Source organism: Labeo rohita, chromosome 24 (genome assembly GCF_022985175.1).
Source record: "Labeo rohita strain BAU-BD-2019 chromosome 24, IGBB_LRoh.1.0, whole genome shotgun sequence".
NCBI classification, from domain to species: Eukaryota; Metazoa; Chordata; class Actinopteri; order Cypriniformes; family Cyprinidae; genus Labeo; species Labeo rohita.
The window spans coordinates 3,751,223-3,771,203 of NC_066892.1; the positions used below are offsets into that span (position 1 = coordinate 3,751,223).

Sequence of the window (19,981 nt, forward strand, 5' to 3'; positions counted from 1 at the left end):
ATGCTCTAGTCACTCATCCATTAATGAACAGAGAAATTTGACTCGTGAAACACTGGATGCCCAGCAGGCCATTAGCAACATGACCTCATCCTCATTACTGAAGTATTATCAGTGGAAAACCCAAGCAAAGTGCTTTATGCTACTCTAGCTTCATCATATCAGTTTTAAAGAGAGATGGGGAGTGTATGAGTTAAGCGTTGGTTAATGGTTTTGCTTTGAAACAGTCTGTGAGCAGCCATTTTTAGCTAAATAAACACAAAATAACATTTGGGATTCCATCACTTGCTCACCAATGGTTAGTGAATGGGTGCCGTCAGAAAGCGAGTCCAAACAGCTGATAAAAACATCACAATAATCCACAAGTAATCCACACCACTCCAGTCCATCGGTTAACATTTTGTGAAGCCAAAAGCAGCATGTTTGTAAGAAACAAATCCATCATTAAAGGGGTGATCGGATGCAAAGTTCACTTTTACATATTGTTTGAACATTAATGTGTGTTGGCAGTGTATGTATAAATCTATCCTATAATGATAAAAATCCATTCAGTGGTTTTTAATTTATTTGTAAAAATAATATCCCCTTTTTAAAATTGAGCCGTTCTCAGAAGCCTGTCAGAGAGGCTGCTCCCACGATAGTTGATTAACATGAGCGTCTTACCTCCGACCCGCCCTAAATCAGCTGTAACAGTCCAACCTCCATTGTTTCGATGCCGGAGCAGCGATGTAAATTAGACAAGAATATCTCCGATTGAGCGATTGAGGTGTTGTGTTGCTGGATAATAATGAACATAGTGGTCGTCATTTACTCCTGACATCTGAGCCGCTGAAGATGCAGTGGATTACGTTTGTTTGTGAATGGAAATGCGCCTCCCGATCTCCATAAATGCGTTTATGTTTGTGCAAATCATTTGTGATCCAGCTTCACTTACAGCAGAAGTGAGTGTAAGGTTTTTTTTATGAATCTCTGCAATCACCTTTCCTAATAATGCGGCTAAATGCGCTAAATGCGGCTAAAGTAAACAGGCTTGTCACTCCACAGAGAGAAGAGAGGGGCGGGGTGAGCAGAGCTCATTTGCATTTAAAGGAACACTCCATCAAAATTGGATTATTTTTGCAGAGCTCATTTTGACACAGTAAAAAGGGTGTTGTTTTACACTAACATTGAGAATTTTTAATATAATTTTTAAGTATATTATAGACTTTTCATTAAGACCCTAAGGAATCATATCAACTTTTGAAAAAAAGAGGCATCCGATGACCCCTTTAAGACGTTTTAACTTTAAACGGTCTGGCCAAAATACCAGTCCATAATCCATAATAACACCTTCAGAGAAAAAGTCCATCTCCTGTTGTCCTCTCACATCAAAAAACACCCATATTTCTGCTTAGCATCGTTTTTTTTGCTTGTAAACAATGCTTGATTTGTGCATATTTCACACCTGATTCAGACAACTTTTTCACTGGAAGAAGCAATATTATGTATAGAGGACTCATATTTTAGCAAGAAGCAACAGTTTGAAGTTAAAAAACATCTTAATAACAGCTTTATTTATTACAAACACGCAGATTATCACTTCACAGGATGTTAACTGATGGACTGGAGTGGTGTGGATTACTTGTGGTTTATTGTGATGTTTTCATCAGCTGTTTGGACTCTCATTCTGACGGCACCCATTCACTGCAGAGGATCAATTGGTGAGCAAGTGATTTACTGCTACATTCTCCAAATCTGATGAAGAAATAAACTCAATTTTTTATTGTTGGGTGAGCTATTCCTTTCCAAGAAAAGGAGTTTGCAAAGTTTTGAAACCATGTTAATCAAACTTAATCAAACCAGACTATTTTGAAGATTTAGATAACAGATTGAAATATGTAAAGCATCTGTGTCTAGCAGGTGTTGAATCCAGGTGTCTTCAGTGAAATTACGGCAGTAGACATCTGAGGATGATCATTTGTGCTTTGCCTTTTTTTGCATTTATGATCAGATTCTGTTATGTACTATAGTATAAATTCACTTTTTCTTTAGTTTGAATATTTAATGTGGCTATAACTCTAAATATAACAGTCGTTTTAATGCTGTTCGGCAAGTAAAAGCTCTTCTCACATGCTTTTATTTAAAAAAAAAAAAAAAAACCTCTCAAAACTCCCATTTCAGCGATGTGATTCACTGTGAGTAATTCACAGATGCTCTGACTCATTATTTTGCACTTGTTTTTCTACACAGTATTTCAGAAGATGTGAACTCTCCATCAGAAAAAATCATTTCTAAATAGTGTCAGATTATCACGCAGTTATCAAGAAAACAAGATGCTTTTGTTTCTGACTTGGCTGTTCTTTTAAGGGCAAAGCTGATAATGAATTTCCTAGACAAACCTGAAAAAAACACCTTTTGGAGATTTAAATGATTTTTTTTTCTCTGTTCTGCAACAAAAGTTCTATTTTAGGGTTCGGGTTAGTCTGTAATATAATTAATCTCTAATTAAGAACAACAGATGTTCATGTAAACTCCCAATATGATTTAAAGCACGCTTTAAGTGTGTTTGTATTTGTGCTGTACCTTCATTGCTGATTGCGCTGATGCCTCTGTGGAAATCCTCAAAACTGATCACACCCAGACCGCTGGGATCCAAGAACCGTGTCAGATCCTTCACCTGAAACCACAAACACACAACACTCAACAAACATGAAAAAACACACAAAATATTCATCTTACACAAACAGAGCAGCATCATGGATCACATTATCAAACATTTACTGACAACAAAACACACAAACATAAACCAATTCTTCCATGAAAACAAGAAACGTGTTATTTTTTACTCATATGTTAGTCTTCTGCACTAATTACATAAAAACTTAAGAGACTCGAAAATAACGTGGGCTCATTTTAGTATTTTTCTTAGCTATCTATTATCTTTTATTTAGAAACAAAACTTTATATAAACTTACTTGTAACTCAAGGAGAGACAAAACACAGATAAAAGTCTGCCCATCCCTGATATATGGTGGTAAAACACACATTCTCTTTCTCACACACACACAGTAATGTTACACTCCAGTGAACAGACACAATTAAACACAGCCAGTAACCAGGCAACAGCAGAACTGATATCCAGCACAACATTCGTGAGTTCCAGAAACAGAGTTCTTAAAGAAAAACACCAAACACGCTTAAATACCGCCAACTGAGAGATCAAAACATTAAGCTGTTGCCTAAACATTTAACTCTGTTTGTGTGTGTGATATGTTAGTCTTTAAAGCCACTAATTTACACATAGAAAAAAATACAATGTAAGTCAATGGCTACCGTCAATCGTCTCGTTATGAACATTCTTCAAAATATCTTCTTTTGCGTTAAACAAAGAAACTCATACAGGTTTGGAACGAGATGAGAGTGAGTAAATGCTGGCAGTGAATTAAGCACTTTTAATTACTGCGTAGGAAACATGGTTATTATAATTAACTAACACTAAAACGACTATAATATGTTTTCATTGAAATAAAATACTAAACAAATACTAGAAAAAAAAAATAAACTGGCAACATGCACTGGCAACATTTTCAACACACTGAAGCACTAAAATTACGAACTGAAAATAAATAAAATAAAAACTAAACTAAAATGAAAACAAATAAAAATAAATTTAACCTAAATAGTTGTTTTTAATAAGAAAATAAAATAGTAGTACATTTTAAAAATAGTAACGAAATTATTAATACTTCAATTAAAACTGAAAATATAAAAACAAAAGCCGATTCAAAATATGTATAAAAACTAAAAAAATACAAATATTGCATAAAATAAAAACTATAAAAATAAAAACTAAACTAAAATGAAAACAAATAAAAATAAATTGAAACTAAACAGATATTTTTAAAATAAGAAAATAAAATAGAAGTACATTTTAAAAATAGTAACACAATTATTAAAACTTAAATGAAAATAAAAACTGAAAATATAAAAACAAAAGCAAATTAAAAATATGTATGAAAACTAAAAAATACAAATATTAGCCCTAAAATTACTAACTGAAAATAAATAAAATAAAAACCAAACTAAAATGAAAACAAATAAAAATAAATTAAAACTAAATATTTTTTTTAAAAATAAGAAAATAAAATAGTAGTACATTTAAAAAATAAATAAAATAATTTAAACTGAAAATATAAAAACAAAAGCCAATTCAAAATGTTAAATAAACATTACTTAGATTATCAGAAAAAGAAAAAAAAGTATAATAATAACACAAAAATGCAGTCCATATTGTATCAAGTTATGTTTTAAGCATTTTACACTTTTTCCTAAATAATAACTCAAGCCAGTAACAATTTAAACAATATATATATTTTTTAACTTATGTCCAGTTACTCTTTTTAATAGTTAACCTCAAGAGAAAACGCCCTGGGTATGTATTTTATCAATACATTTCAATCAGGTAAGCAATCGTTTAAAGATTATTCCTGGTATTTTAATTACCTGTACAATCAAATTTGCTTTACTTAATCAAATGACTGCTTCAGGTCAAGTGGGTCAGACGACGAGACGTTTTAAACCCAGTATATAAAAGCATCTCAAGTCAAAGCGTGAAAACCGGCGAGTCACGAATCAGTCACATGAGTGCCGTCACTTTGATTTCACACATCCAAAAAAAAGTGTGACTGACTGACTCACATTAATCACATACGATGATTAAAGCAGAAAAAAGACACTAACAACCTCAGGCTGTTGATCTTGTTAAAAACACTTGCTTTTTAGGTCTTCACGAGCTAACTGAGTCCATAAAGATAAAGTTATTCTTTATACTTTTTCACTTTTTAACTTCTTACATTTCAAAATACACAGTAGCAGCTCTCATAGAGTCACACATGGACAGTTTTGCTGTTACCTGATCCTAATGACCAGTTCCTTCCTGGAAAACGCTACTTCTGGGTAAGAATTTGCATTTAACGTCACACAATCGCATAGCAACCGTATCATACAGATAAAAAGACATGCAAACACACACAGTCTCTCTCCAGTGTGTACTGAAAATATATCCGCGATTAAGCTTAAAATACAAATATCCACACATGCACTCAGCGTTTCTTTTTACATCATATCACTTTCTGTTTCCCTGATTCTCCATCAGTTTATCTCTCTCCACCCTTCCAGTCATAAAACATCTCAGTGTGCCAACCAGCTGAGCAAGCTCTTATAACATACACTCGTAACCTCTGCAAGAATTCGAGTCAATCACAGTCACGCAGACAAAGGAATGATCCTCGAGGTTGGGACCGTGTATGGTTTGTAATTTCATCCTTGAAACCATAAACTACCTTATAAAGAACACAAACTTGCTTAGTGTTGCAAATATGTGATGGTTTTCTCATAACAGGGCGGTTAAAGTTTAAACCTGCATCACACTGTCACAAGCTCAATGCAAAATTAAAAAGATAAAGTATCTTTAACCATGTACAGTGCAAGTGCATTTGAGAAAAGATGAACAACAATGATGAAAAGACAAATACAAGAGTTCACTTGTCCATGCAACCCTCTCTATCATTTATCTGTCCGTTTAACCTTTCAGCTGATCGGATCAGCAGTTTTAACAGTCACAAAAGAGCCAGACTTCCGGCATCAAATCCGTCCTCTCTTAAATGCACAATGGCACGTGTCTAGGGGATCAGGAGTTAACAAGAACGCAATTCTATATTCTCATCTGAATGGCAAAATAACCACTGAGGGATTTTGAAATCGGTACATCCAGTGCTTGATGTTATACGTCTCAAAAGCAGTTTGAAAATAAAATGCATCCTCTTGAATATCTACTGACCTGCCAAATGCATAACGTAAAAAAAACCTATAAACACTAATTCAACACCATTAATGACCTTCAAACAATACAGAGGATCATATTTTGTTAAATAAACTCTTATGCATTACAAAAACAAACCAATTTATACGTTACAGCCATGCATTATCTATTATTGATTTGGCCTTAGCTCAGGTGGCAATCACATGATATCTGTACTGTCTAAAAATGTTCTTTCTTTCTTTTTCTTTGGACTTACACTACCGGTCAAAAGTTTTTGAACAGTAAGATTTTTAATGTTTTTTTTAAAGAAGTCTCTTCTGCTCACCAAGCCTGCATTTATTTGATCCAAAATACAGCAAAAGAGGTAAAAGTTTAAAATGTTTTTGCTATTTAAAATAACTGCTTTCAATTTTAATATATTTTAAAATGTAATTTATTCCTGTGATTTCAAAGCTGAATTTTTTGCATAATTTCTCCAGTCACATGATCCTTTAGAAATCATTCTATGATTTGCTGCTCAAGAAACATTATTATTATTATTATTAATAACTAAAACAGTTGCATTTTCAGGATTCTTTGATGAATAGAAATTTATCTGAAATAAAAAGCTTTTTTAACATTGTACACTATACCATTCAAAAGCTTGGATTTTTCAGGAAAGAGATGACAGAAATTAATACTTTTATTTAGCAAGGATGCTTTACATTGATCAAAACTGATGATAAAGACATTTATAATGTTATAAAAGACTTCTATTTCAGATTAAATGCTGTTCTTCTGAACTTTCTACTCAGCAAAGAAACCTAAACAATTTTTTTACTCAGCTGTTTTTAACATAATACTAATAAATATTTCTTAAGCAGCAAATCAAAATATTAGAATGATTTCTGAAGGATCATGTGACTGGAGTAATGATGCTGAGCTTTGAAATCACAGGAATAAATTACAGGAATAAATATTCTACTTCAGAGTACTTCAGTACTTCAGTACTTCAGATCAAATAAATGCAGGCTTTTTGACTGGTAGTGTAACTGTTTTAGTACAAATTAAGCTCAAATTGACAAAATTATAATAATCAACATAATGTTAATTACAACAAAAAATAACTGCCACTTGTCCTTCTTTTACTTTAAAATAAGCAAAAATCTGGATTCAATAGCAGTCTGTTTCAATAGTATAACCACAAAAATGATTTTAGTGTAAAAAAAAAACAACAACCTCCTACTAGCCATTTTTATGCAAAGTTATTATTCAACTTTGTCTCCATGACAATGCAATGCCATAAAACAGCTGTAAAAAGGATGATTTAAAGAGCCTGAAAGCTCAAACATTACACAACTTATAACAGATGACTTAATGCAAGTGATAAAAAAAAAAAAACTATAAACATGACATTTCGACTTTTAAAACCTCGAAAAAATAGCCCTATTCATTTCCATTGTAAACATGTCACCGCAACCCAGTTTTTTTTTTATAAAGTATTTTACATCTATTTAAAATATTCCTATAAACAGCTGATGTTCAAGTTAAGATGCAGCATTTATCACAAGTTACTTTGTAATTAAATATAAAAATAGATTTAAAAAAAATATAACGCAAAACAGCTGATGGTTAAAAAAGGAAGAGGCTATGAAAGAAGGAGCGAGAGACAGGGGACAAGAGTGGTATTCTGAGTCTGTGAGGGTTTGAATAATAAAAGAGCAGTTCTTGGGTGTCACCATGATCAAGTTTCACTCTGAGCTTTGGGAACCAAAAGACGACACACAGTGTCCTGTAATCATAAAGCATTTTTGTAACATTTATACCCCCACCCAACATTTACCCACCACAAACTCACATAAATAGACACAGACACACCAAAAACTGACCTGTTCGGCTCCATAGGCTTTTGCGAACTCAACGAACTCCTCAATATGGACGAATCCATCTCCATCCTGATCCAAAGCCTGGAAAACAGCTCGGAGAGCCGACTGCTCCTCGCTTTTATGGGCTATAGGCACGTTTATCAAATCCACAGGGACCCTCTGGTCATGGAGCGATTTGGTCGGTAGAGCATCTGAGGCCTTGCACAGGTCCAGAGTCATTTCTGCATGTTTGGGAATGTTGGGAGTATCAGGATTATTCTCCATCAAGGTCAGGTAGGCCTCCCCATCCAGGCTGGCTCCACAGGGAAAGACATTTCTGTGCGAGGGAGGAGAGCTGGGGGCGACTGAGCTCACTTGTTGCTCTTGTGCCAGGTCTTTCTGTGATAGTGTCAGCTCATGGAAATCCTCCTGAGCGGGAAACCCCGCCTCTCCCTCTCCCTCTCCCATAGCTTCATGCAATTGGCCAGGTGTCTCTGTGGTCTCTGTAAGGTCCGGCCCCACTTCTCCACCTGTCACGGTCAGCTGATCACCTGTACAGTTGAAGGGAGTGGATTCTAAAGAATCAGGATTACTTTCACAATGAGGTATGACTTGATTCTGTGTAGACATACTGTAATCTGATCTCTCCCCTCCCTGTAAAGACACACTGTGAAGTTTCTCTTCAACATTTGGAGGTGCATTGTGACTGTCATTGTGAGCTGTTACATTTTCTGCAGGTTTATCTATTACAGTTGTACTTGAGTTTGCAGTCAAAGAGTCGTTGGGTTGGTCCAAAGGTGTGAGATCTTCCACAAGCATATTAACTTGTTCCTGACAGGTTTCACTCATTGCATTCAATTCTTGATTGTCAGGTTTACTGTTTTCCAGGTTTAAACTAGAAATATCCAAATTGGTTGCCTCTTGATTTTGATGCAAATTTAAGCTCTCTAAAATTTCGATTATGTCTGAGTCTTCTGTGTTGCCTGTTGTGGGTGTATCGTCGGCTCGCTGTCTCTCCACAGCCTCAGGGTCAGTGTCTAGGTTGTGTGTTTCAACATTTGTTACATTATCCTGAAATTCAAGGGTGAGTGCACTGGATTCAAGATCAGGTGAGTTTGCATCACATTCGTCCTGTTCTGTTACAGGAGAAATTACAGAGTCTAAAGATGGTACAGCTTCACAAAAAATGCTGTCTGTTAAGATCTCCAAAGTGGAATCAGGAATATCTCCATAATGGGGCGCCTCAAATAAGGCTTCAAGGGTCACTGAATCAGATTCAAGATCAGGTGAGTTTGCATCACATTGGTCCTGTTCTGTTACAGGAGAAATTACAGAGTCTAAAGATGGTACAGCTTCGCAGGAGATGCTGTCTGTTAAGATCTCAAATGTTGAATCAGGAATATCTTCATCATGGGGCGCCTCAGATAACACTTCAAGTGAACTGGATTCATGATCAGGTGAGTTTGCATCACATTTGTCCAGTTCTGTGACAGGTGGAATGAGAGAGTCCAATAAAGATGGTACAGCTTCGCAAGAGACACTGTCTGTTAAAATCTCAAATGTGGAATTAGGAATATCTCCATCATGAGACGCCTCAAATAAGGCTTCAGCCTTATCCTGAAATTCAAGGGTGAGTGAACTGGATTCAAGACCAGTTAAGTTTACATCACATTTGTCCTGTTCTGTCACAGGTGGAATGAGAGAGTCCAACAAAGACGGTTCAGCTTCGCAAGAGACGCTATCTATTAAGATCTCAAATGTGGAATTAGGAATATCTCCATCATGGGGCGCCTCAGATAATGCTTCAAGGGTGAGTGAATTGGATTCATGATCAGGTGAGTTTGCATCACATTTGTCCTGTTCTGTGACAGGTGGAATGAGAGAGTCCAATAATGACGGTACAGCTTCGCAAGAGACACTGTCTGTTAAGATCTCCAATGAGGAATCAGGAAAATCTCCATCATGGGGCGCCTCAGATAACACTTCAAGGGTGAGTGAACTGGATTCATAATCAGGTGAGTTTGCATCACATTTGTCCTGTTCTGTGACAGGTGGAATGAGAGAGTCCAATAAAGACGGTTCAGCCTCACAAGAGACGCTGTCTGTTAAGATCTCCAATGTGGAATTAGGAATATCTCCATCATGGGGCACCTCAAATAAGGAATCAGCCTTATCCTGAATTTCTATGGTGAGTGAATTGGATTCAAGACCAGTTGAGTTTACATCACATTTGTCCTGTTCTGTCACATATAGAATGAGAGAGTCCAATAAAGATGGTACAGCTTCACAAGAGACACTGTCTGTTAAGATCTCCAATGTGGAATTAGGAATATCTTCATTATGGGGCACCTCAAATAAGGAATCAGCCTTATCCTGAATTTCTATGGTAAGGGAACTGGATTCAAGATCAGGTGGGTTTGCATCACATTTGTCCTGTTCTGTGACAGGTGGAATGAGAGAGTCCAATAAAGACGGTTCAGCCTCACAAGAGACGCTGTCTGTTAAGATCTCCAATGTGGAATTAGGAATATCTCCATCATGGGGCACCTCAAATAAGAAATCAGCCTTATCCTGAATTTCTATGGTGAGTGAATTGGATTCAAGACCAGTTGAGTTTACATCACATTTGTCCTGTTCTGTCACATATAGAATGAGAGAGTCCAATAAAGACGGTTCAGCTTCGCAAGAGACACTGTCTGTTAATATCTCAAATGTGGAATCAGGAATATCTCCATCATGGGGCGCCTCAGAGAAGGCTTCAAGGGTGAATGAATTGGATTCAAGATCAGGTAAGTTTGCATCACATTTGTCCTGTTCTGTGACAGATAGAATGAGAGAGTCCAATAAAGATGGTACAGTTTTGCAAGAGACACTGTCTGTTAAGATCTCCAATGTGGAATTAGGAATATCTCCATCTTGGGGCACCTCAAATATGGAATCAGCTTTATACTGAAAGTCAAGGGTGAGGGAACTGGATTCAAGATCAGGTGAGTTTGCATCACATTTGTCCTGTTCTGTCACGGGTGGAATTACAGAGTCTAAAGATGGTAAAGCTTCGCAAGATGTGCTGTCTGTTAAGATCTCCAAAATCGAATCAGGAATATCTCCATCATGGGGCACCTCAAATAAGGCTTCAGCTCTGTCTTGAAATTCAAGGGTGAGTGAATTTGATTCAAGATCAGGTGAGTTTGCATCACATTTGACCTGTACTGTCACAGGTGGATTTTCAGAGTCTAAAGATGGTACAGCTTCACAAGAGACGCTGTCTGTTAAGATCTCAAATGTGGAATCAGGAATATCTCCATCACGGGGCACCTCAAATAAGGCGTCAGCCTTGGTTGAAGGTGTGGACTGGCTGTGGTCTTCAGTTAAGATGTCATCTTCAGGTGAGAGATCAATTAAGGCATTATGCTCAGACGTGCTGACCGGCAAGGGTGATGTGGACTCCTTATGTTCATCTTTGTCCAGCAGGCTTTCAGCTGAAAGATCTTCTACTTGTAAATCAACAATATCAAATAATGCAAGTCCTGTTTCAGCTTCAGAAAAAACATTAGCAGTTGTAGCATTGGACATGACCTCCTCCTCGAACTCTTCTCCAACCATTTCCAATGGTACATCAAATGTGCATTCTGTTGATAAATCACACAATGATTCTTCACAAACTTCGGATGATATGCAAGACTCACCTAATGGAGTCCTATATACAGTCTCTACTTCAGAAGATAGTTGTGTTGTTTCCATGTTAGCATTTGTTGTCTCTTGTGTCTGAAGATCATCATCATGGGTCTCGTTACTAGCCGAGTGCAGACCTCCATCCAGCAGCCCGGGTAACAACATCTCCAACTCGTCCATTGGAAGGGGAGCACTACCCTCGTGAAATGACGAGACAGTTGGTTCTGTACACGTTGTTGGAGGGATGGGCTCACAGGGAAGGGCTGAGGTTGGGAGGTAGATGTGTTCTGGTGTAAATTGACTAATAATTGAAGGCTTGGGATTTGAGTTCGTATCTGTGCATGACAACTCCACAGGAGAAACAGGCAACAAACCTTCAGATTCCAGAGAGAGATGGAAGCTCTGGCTGTCATTGTTCACAAATGTTCTTTCCTCTAAGGAACTATGGCTGAACTCACAGTTTGTTAAATGCGTGTCCTCAAGGAGGTGGGATTCTTGGAGTAGTGTTTTGTCAGACTGAATAATACCCAGCTCACCTGTGTACACATCTAGAGGGTTTGAAGTGGCAGTAACCTCCATTGGTTGCAGGAAATCAGGCACCTGTTCGGGAGGGTTATAAAAAGTATTTTGATTCTGCGATTGTACGTTCGAGAACGTAGGACTAGTAGATCTAGAATTAAAACAGATGAGATCCCCATCGACAATTTCCAAATTTCCAGGAGACCCTTCCCCCTTGAGATTTTGGGAAGGACCCGGCTGAGCCTTCCATTCGGGATAGACACATTCCAAACCATTTTCCCAGGAATACGTCTGCCCAGAATACTGCGAGGACCAAAACAGGTCATCTAGGTTTATGGCATTCTCCTGAAAAATTTCATTGGTGGAATCACCAACAGAACTGTTGTCTTTGTCCATAAGAAGAAATCCGAGCGGATCCTGCTCGGATTCCCACTCGGCTTTCCCGCTCACCTCCCACTCAGAACACCCCTGAGGGCTGGAGAGAACTTGCTCCATTGAAAAGAAGAGCTCTCTCCTCCGACGATTGGAAATATTCCAGAAATTCCAATCCTTTGTTATGATCCCACAAGATAATAATGTTCGGGAATTCAAAAGCAGTTGGTGGCCTCTTCCAGCATACGCACCAAAAGAAATATCCTTGTTGAGACCCATGCGTAAGCGTCCAGCTCCCTGTAAATGATCAACTACTGTTTACTTTTGCAGACACAGGGATAATGTTTCACTGCCGTAATACGGGCCGAGATATTTTTTCCGATATGCAAACCTCCCCATAAAAAAAAGAAAGAAAAAAAACTGGCTGTTTTCCTGTTCCGCATTCAAAGTCATCTAATCCATTTAACATAAGACTTCTCAAAACATGCTGATCCACATCCTAATCAACACATAATAACAGGATTACTTCAGTGCTTAAGATTGCTACCCATTAAAAAAAACACGTCATGAAAAATAGAATTTCAAAATCTATAACTGTATAAGAAAATACATGAAATTCCTCAAAAGCTATATCAATGTTACACTGTATATCCAAATTACATAACCTTTAACTCCCTCATAAGCAAATCATTATTTTTAAGTTCACATTAATGGTACACTTATAACAGGCTTGACGCTTCCCTGGATCAACTATTAATGATTAAAGACTGGTTATTTTGTATAAACACGAGGCAGTGTATTCATTCTTCTTACTCAGATTGTCTAAAGGTTAACATATCAGATTTTTTACATGTTAAGCACAACAGACTTTGTTTTAAACAACTGTCATTGCGTATATTAGACAGAAAAAACCCCGAAAACCCTTAAATAGATTGTTCCAGAGCGGTTAGCTTCAGCATCCTCCACATCTGAGGTAAACCAAATAGCCGACTAGCTGGCCCATACGACCCCCGCTCATTTGATTTTCCAGTTTACAATAAAAGACCACCCGTGATGTTTCTTCTTCCCGTCAGAGCTGAATGAATCCTTTAATTTGATTTGACGCTCGGTGTTTTATTCCTCAGTATGTCTTCCTTAAAAACAGGCCAACATCCAGGTCGAGTCTGGCGAGTCATCCACCTGCGCTTGTTATTAGCCTGTTAGCGGGATCAAATCAGATCAAGACCACCGTTAATCCCCCAAATAAAGCGCGAATCCCTTTTATTTGAATCCCTCGGCCCCGATGTATCCGTTAAACTCAAATCCGAGATTTGAGATGCGTTCGTGAGGTCCTGTTTTTTAGTCGACGGATGATGTTTCAGTTATATCTGTCTCTCTCTCATCAGCAGCAACACACAACCTCTGCTGTGTCTCACTCACACATACACACTCGCGTGTACACACACGCACACAATCCGACGTCAGCAACACGCATGCGCAACGCCGGCGCCGCAGTCTACCGCTTTAAACCACAGGCGTCAAGAATCATTCCGATCTGTGCGTTTGGTTGCGATGGTGATAATGGAATGCAGATTTATAACGGTTATTTTTTTAAATGTCACATTCCCGCGCATCAGTTGATTGACGGCTATGGTGCTGTCATTTGCTAATTAGCACTGCTTGAGGTAAAATAAGTTAGTGACTAACATAATCGAGACGGAGTTTGGCAGAATTAAATTATATAATCGGCTACTCAGAAGAAATGCTTATTTGTTAACCAACCAATGTTTTTTTTTTTAGTTATTTGTTGTGATTTTCTTGCGCCACCGTGTGTACGAACAGATATTACAGATAATAACACCTGGAAAAGGTAATACAAGAATTATAAAAGATTTATTACGAAAATTGTTAGGTATAAGAACACAGTCATGTTTACATCATTTCTGTTTAGAGTTTTATACATACACTACCGGTCAAAAGTTTTTGAACTGTAAGATTTTTAATGTTTTTCAAAGAAGTCTCTTCTGCTCACCAAGCCTGCATTTATTTGATTCAAAGTACAGCAAAAGCAGTAATATTTTGAAATATTTTTACTATTTAAAATAACACTTTTCTATTTTAATATATTATAAAATGTAATTTATTCCTGTGATTTCAAAGCTGAATTTTTTACGTCATTACTCCAGTCACATGATCCTTCGGAAATCATTCTAATATGCTCATTTGCTGCTCAAAACATTATTATTATTATTAGTATGTTAAAAACAGCTAAGTAGAAATTTTTCAGGGTTTTTTGATGAACAGAAAGATCAGAAGAACAGGATTTATCTGAAACAGAAATATTTTGTAACTTTATAAATATCTTTATCATCACTTTTAATTTATTTATAATTGGTATTTTGAATGGTACAGTGTATAATGTTACAAAAGCTTTTTATTTTAGATAAATGCTGATCTTTGGATCTTTCTATTCATCAAAGAACCCTGAAAAAAAAGTTCTCAACTGTTCTAAATATTTATAATAATAATAATAAATGTTTCTTGAACAGCAAATCAGAATATTAGAATGATTTCTGAAGGATCATGTGACACTGAAGACTGGAGTAATGATGCTCAAAATTCAGCTTTGATCACAATCAAATAGAAAACAGGTATTTTAAATAGTAAAAAATATATCAAAATTTTACTGTTTTTGCTGTACTTTGGATCAAATAAATGCAGGCTTGGGGAGCAGAAGAGGCTTTTTTTTTATAAAACATTAAACATTTTACTGTTTAAAAAACTTTGACATGGTTGCGTATACTGTAGCTGAAAATTAAAAAACGGTGCTAATGTAGTGCTTGAGTGGTCAGTTATGTTACCAGAAGTAAAATATACATTGTAATTACTAATACTTTTTGGTTAAACATGCTTGAAATATCAATATAACCATCATGTAATGAGAAGACAGTTTAAGGGTTTCTATAAAAATCTTACTTTCATAAATTCAAAAACACGTCCATCATGTTTCACCTCAAAATCAAAGAAATAAAATTAGAAAATATATAAAAAGCAGTCATTACTGCCATGAGACAAAAGAAACTCATTCTCATCATCAAAGTAGAAAACATATGAATATGATTAAAATTGCAAATTGTTCTTTGTACTAACATTTATGCTGAAAATCCAAAGAAAATAAATAGAATTTACTCCAGAAGTTAGAAATTGGGTCGAAATGTTTCATTCTAAAATTTAAGTCCTAAAATTAGTCTTAAATCTCTTAACACAGAATATAATCTCTTATTTTTTCTTTAGTTTTGCGGTGAAAAATAATATGGACGTTTTTGTAATATTCAACAATTATCATACAGATGTAAGATGGCGTGATCAACTTGTCCATTGCTGTTGATTTCATCCTTTATATTTGTGTTATTTATCCTTCCGTTTCTCTGCTGACCAAAAACCTAGAAACATAAGAGGAACGAAGTTAGAATGATATTTTATATACCAAAATGTTACCCACATATTCATACAGTACTAGAAAATTTCACAGAAAAACGACTTTGTTTGCAAGATCACAGATTTTGAAAAAATAAACTAATTTCTCACATGTGAGATTTTTGCTCATTTTTCTAATTACTGATTTATGTTAATCAGTTCAGTCCTATATAACACACCCGTGTGTGGTGCTGTTCATAGTTTTGCAGAGCGAGATGAGATAATACCCAGCAGCCGTTCCACGTCATTGGCCGAGGTGAGCCACGCCCCTCCGTCTGCAACCAGTATAGCGCCGGTGACATACGAAGCCGCACGGCTGGCCAGGAAAAGAACCGCATGCGCCATCTCCGTCTTATTGCCGGCTCTTTGCAGCGGGATGCTGCGGAAAGCTCCAACTGACTCAGCAAGTGAACCACCTAAAGGAAACGTAGTAAACTATAATGAAAAAGAAAGGTACAGTGACACTAGAATTGGGCTACACACACACAACTGGTCTTACCCAGTCTACGGTATCCCTCTGTGCCAGAGATGGGCCCTGGGGCCACTGTGTTCACCCTCACACCACTGGGACCCCACTCGACCGCCAAATGCCTTGTCATGGCATCTACAAACATACATACATATGCAGATAGTTAGTCCTTATGTGACCCTGGACCACAAAACCAGTCTTAAGTAGCACGGTTATATTTGTAGCAATAGCCAAAAATACATTGTATAGGTCAAAATGATCGATTTTTCTTTTATGCCAAAAATCTTTAGGATATTAATTAAAGATCATGTTCCATGAAGATATTTTGTAAATTTCCTACTGTGAATATATCAAAACTTAATTTCTGATTAGAAATATGCATTGCTAAGAACTGCATTTAGACAAATTTAAAAGCGATTTTCTCAATATTTAGATTTTTTGCACCCTCAGATACCAGATTTTCAAATAGTTGTATTTCTGCCAAATATTGTCCTATCATAACCAAGCCATACATCAATGGAAAGCTTATTTATAAAAATAAAAAAAAAATTAACGCTTATGACTGGTTTTGTAGTCCAGGGTCACATTTTAGTATTACTGATACACTACAATATATTTTTTGTTAATATTTTTCCCTTTTTTTAAAAAGTATTTTTTCTATAGTTAATTTTTTTAGTAATTTTGTTGTTTGTTTTTGCCTTATTTGCTAGTTTTTATTATTTATTTATTTATATTTATAAATATGTCTATTTATTTTATTTTATTTATTTATTTTTTTTAGAAATGTTGCCCTGGCAGCTAGTTGAAATATATATATATATATATATATATATATATATATATATACACACACAGTTACCATTTATTTTATTTTTAAGAACTGTTTTTTTTTTTTTTGTAGTTCATTGTGCCTAATTAAAGTCTTTTCAGCCTTTATAACATCTTGTATCCTCACAGTTAGAGAAATAAACTGTATCTGGCATTTTAGGGTCAAAAAAAAAAAAAAAAAAAAATATATATATATATATATATATATATATATGCAAGTAAAAATAATTCATAATAGAACCAGAAACATGAATTAAGATAAATATATAAATTCCATAATTCCATCTTTAAATACCACAATATGATTTATTCAACGCTTATCCAATTCCACATTTTTATCCAACTTACAAGTGACTAACACTAGTCTTCATACTAGTTTTAAATGTATTAATCTGCATATTATTGCCTTATGTAAAGTTTCTTCCATTTGTCATGCAGCGCTGTAACTCATATAAATACTTATATGTATATAAAAATATATAAAATATAATATATTTTAATGTTTATAAAAACAATCATATGATTTTATAAAGCAGACAAAATTATGCCAACCAAAAATAAAATAACACTAACCATTTGCAGCCTTTGCTGACCCAGCATGCACCTGGAGAGCCTGACCTCTGTATCCTAGCGTGGCGGAAATGTTGACAATGGAGCCGCCATGATCCTGAGAAAAAGAAATAAATCCACAAATTATCAGACGACATTTACTATAAATTATTGCTTAATACAGAGAGGCATCAACATGTGGCAAAGAAGCCAAGAACTGAGATATTTAGGTAATAAAAACTATATACCTTGAACCATTTGTCATAGATGACTTTACTGGTGTTGAAAGTTCCCATGGTGTCGATCTCCATTACTGTCTTGAAAGCGTTAAAAGACAATGATGTAGCTGGACACAAGAAATTACCTGCCGCATCTGTTAAATAAAAATACATGTCATACATGTGCTTGTATATTGTGTAATCACACATTAGAGAATGACCTTCAAACTTAAGTCTTACTGTTAATAAGTATGTCAACACGTCCAAATGTCTTCAGGGTTTCATCCACGGCAGCAGAAATCGTCTCCGGTTGACGTACATCCATGGTAAACGGCAAACACCGTCTGCCTGTGGTGCTGCTTAACTTCTTCGCCGCCTAAAACACACAAACACATAAAGATGAGTTACTCTTCATTAAAGTAATGTCATCAGTAAGTTACTGGATTTTTTTTAGAGACAGTACCTCTGTGAGTTTCTCCAGATTTCTGCTGGCGATGACTGTGTCACAACCATGCCTAATGAAAAAGTAAAAAAAAAAAAAACGTTAAAATACTAAAGGTCACAAAGGTTAAAGATCGGCATGTACACTACCGTTCAAAAGTTTGGGGTCAGTAAGACTTGTAATAGTCTTTAAAGAAGTCTCTTATGCTCATCAAGGCTGCATTTATTTGATTAAAAATATAGAAAAAAAACAGTAATATTGCAAAATGTTTTTACAATATAAAAATAATGTTTTTTATTTTAACATACTTTAAAATAGAATTTATTCCTGTGATGAAAAGCTGAATTTTTATCAGCTGTTACTCCAGTCTTAAGTGTCACATGATCCTTCAGAAATCATTCTAATATGCAGATTTATTATTAGAATGATCAGTGTTGGATAATATCAACAGTTGTGCTGCCAAATATTTTTTGGAACCTGTGATTTTTTTTTTCAGGATTCTTTCATGAATAACAAGTTTAAAAAGTACAGTGTTTATTCAAAATATAAATATTTTATAACAATGTAAATTATTTATCATTAACTTTTAATAAACTTTTAATTATTAACTTAATACATCCTTGGTGAATAAAAGTATTAATTTCTTAAAAAAAAAAAAGAAACAATAAAAATGTACTGACCCCAAACTTTTGAATGGTAGTGTATGTCATCAGTGAAAAAGTCAAGCTGAGAGGTTCAGTCATGGACAAAGTGTTGACAGCGAGAAACTGTCCTGGAAAAATCACTGACAACTCACCTCATCAGAATTTCTGCTATTCGAAACCCAATACCTGACCCTCCACCAGTTATAAAGGCCACTTGATCACTGCAAACACACAAAAAAGTCATTTCTCTCTCTCTCTCTATATATATATGTATGCATACTGAACAATGCAGGGATTTCAGATGCAAAAAATAAAACTTAAGTTTGTTTATTGCGCTTACATGAGCAGATCAGGGCTGTAGATATGTGTGTATGTGCTCATGCACTCATCAGTCTCAATGTCCTCTGGTGAATTATTGACCAGCTGAGGTTTCTCTGCCATGATCCTTCTAAATAACCACATAAAAACATTGCAAACCACCAAAAGGTCATTTACAGGTTACATTGCATTAGCAAATGACAGTCAGACAACTGAAAATCCACATCTACCAGAAGTATTAGATCTCTGATTTTTACCTCTCACTTTACTTCCTTGCTTTTGCAATGCGACAGCGAGAAAAAAAACAGTCCAGACAAAACGTGAAATAAAGTTCAGAGTTATTTTACACAAATTGTGAATCCGTTTGCACATGCGATCAGCTCCAGGGTAATTAATGATGTTTATGTAACAGTTGTTTTCATTTTGCACGATGGACTTCTGTACCTGCGAGATGCGTGTGACGTCAAACGAACGTGACGACGTATGGCATTATGGGAAATGTAGTCCGCTTTTACTAGAGCTAGCAGGGATGTGGAGTGTTAAAAAAAATATTTGACCTTTATGACAAATTGTTTACAATATAGTTAATAAATAGACAAAATGCTCTGAGCAAGTTGTCGACTCATGTTTTCTGAGACCTCAAAAAGTACTGAGGAAATCAAAATGATTAGCACTTTCATATAATACGGTATTTATATCCGTCGAAGGCATTTCAGAGAACACCAACGTCGTAGCACGGTCCTTTAATAACGCTTTTTTTTATTATTAGTGAACAGTGTTGGGGTAAGGCATAAGAAGTAACGCGCGTTACAGAACCAGATTACCTTTTTTCCAGTAACTAGTAAAGTAACGC

At 35.7% G+C, this 19,981-nt stretch overlaps 2 protein-coding genes across 7 annotated transcripts in view; both read right to left on the bottom strand.

The window, feature by feature from the left end:
* The window catches only part of rab11fip3 (RAB11 family interacting protein 3 (class II)), a 35,399-nt gene extending 21,776 nt beyond the window's left edge, over positions 1-13,623 (bottom strand). For 3 of the 5 annotated variants that reach the window (XM_051097694.1, XM_051097695.1, XM_051097692.1), the window contains exons 1-2: positions 7,666-13,623; positions 2,560-2,653 (exon numbers count right to left, since the gene is read on the bottom strand). In XM_051097694.1, coding sequence (XP_050953651.1) covers positions 2,560-2,653; positions 7,666-12,483 — 4,912 coding nt within the window. In that variant the 5' untranslated portion in view covers positions 12,484-13,623. The remainder of the gene's footprint in view (positions 1-2,559; positions 2,654-7,665) is intronic. The other 2 variants (XM_051097697.1, XM_051097696.1) reach the window with 2 other exon arrangements.
* A 1,070-nt stretch (positions 13,624-14,693) lies between these two features.
* decr2 (2,4-dienoyl CoA reductase 2, peroxisomal) lies at positions 14,694-19,598 on the bottom strand. 2 transcript variants are annotated; one of them, XM_051098902.1, is made up of 10 exons: positions 19,386-19,598; positions 19,151-19,258; positions 18,963-19,031; positions 18,188-18,239; positions 17,965-18,100; positions 17,755-17,879; positions 17,531-17,624; positions 16,160-16,264; positions 15,888-16,076; positions 14,694-15,626 (listed from the first exon to the last, which is right to left on the bottom strand). In XM_051098902.1, the coding sequence occupies exons 2-10, from the start codon at positions 19,249-19,251 to the stop codon at positions 15,592-15,594; spliced, it is 906 nt and encodes a 301-aa protein (XP_050954859.1). In that variant the 5' UTR covers positions 19,252-19,258; positions 19,386-19,598; the 3' UTR covers positions 14,694-15,591. The 2 variants fall into 2 exon arrangements, with proteins under 2 accessions (XP_050954859.1, XP_050954860.1); XM_051098903.1 differs by having other exon boundaries at positions 15,840-16,076.
* Between the last annotated feature and the right edge of the window lie 383 nt (positions 19,599-19,981).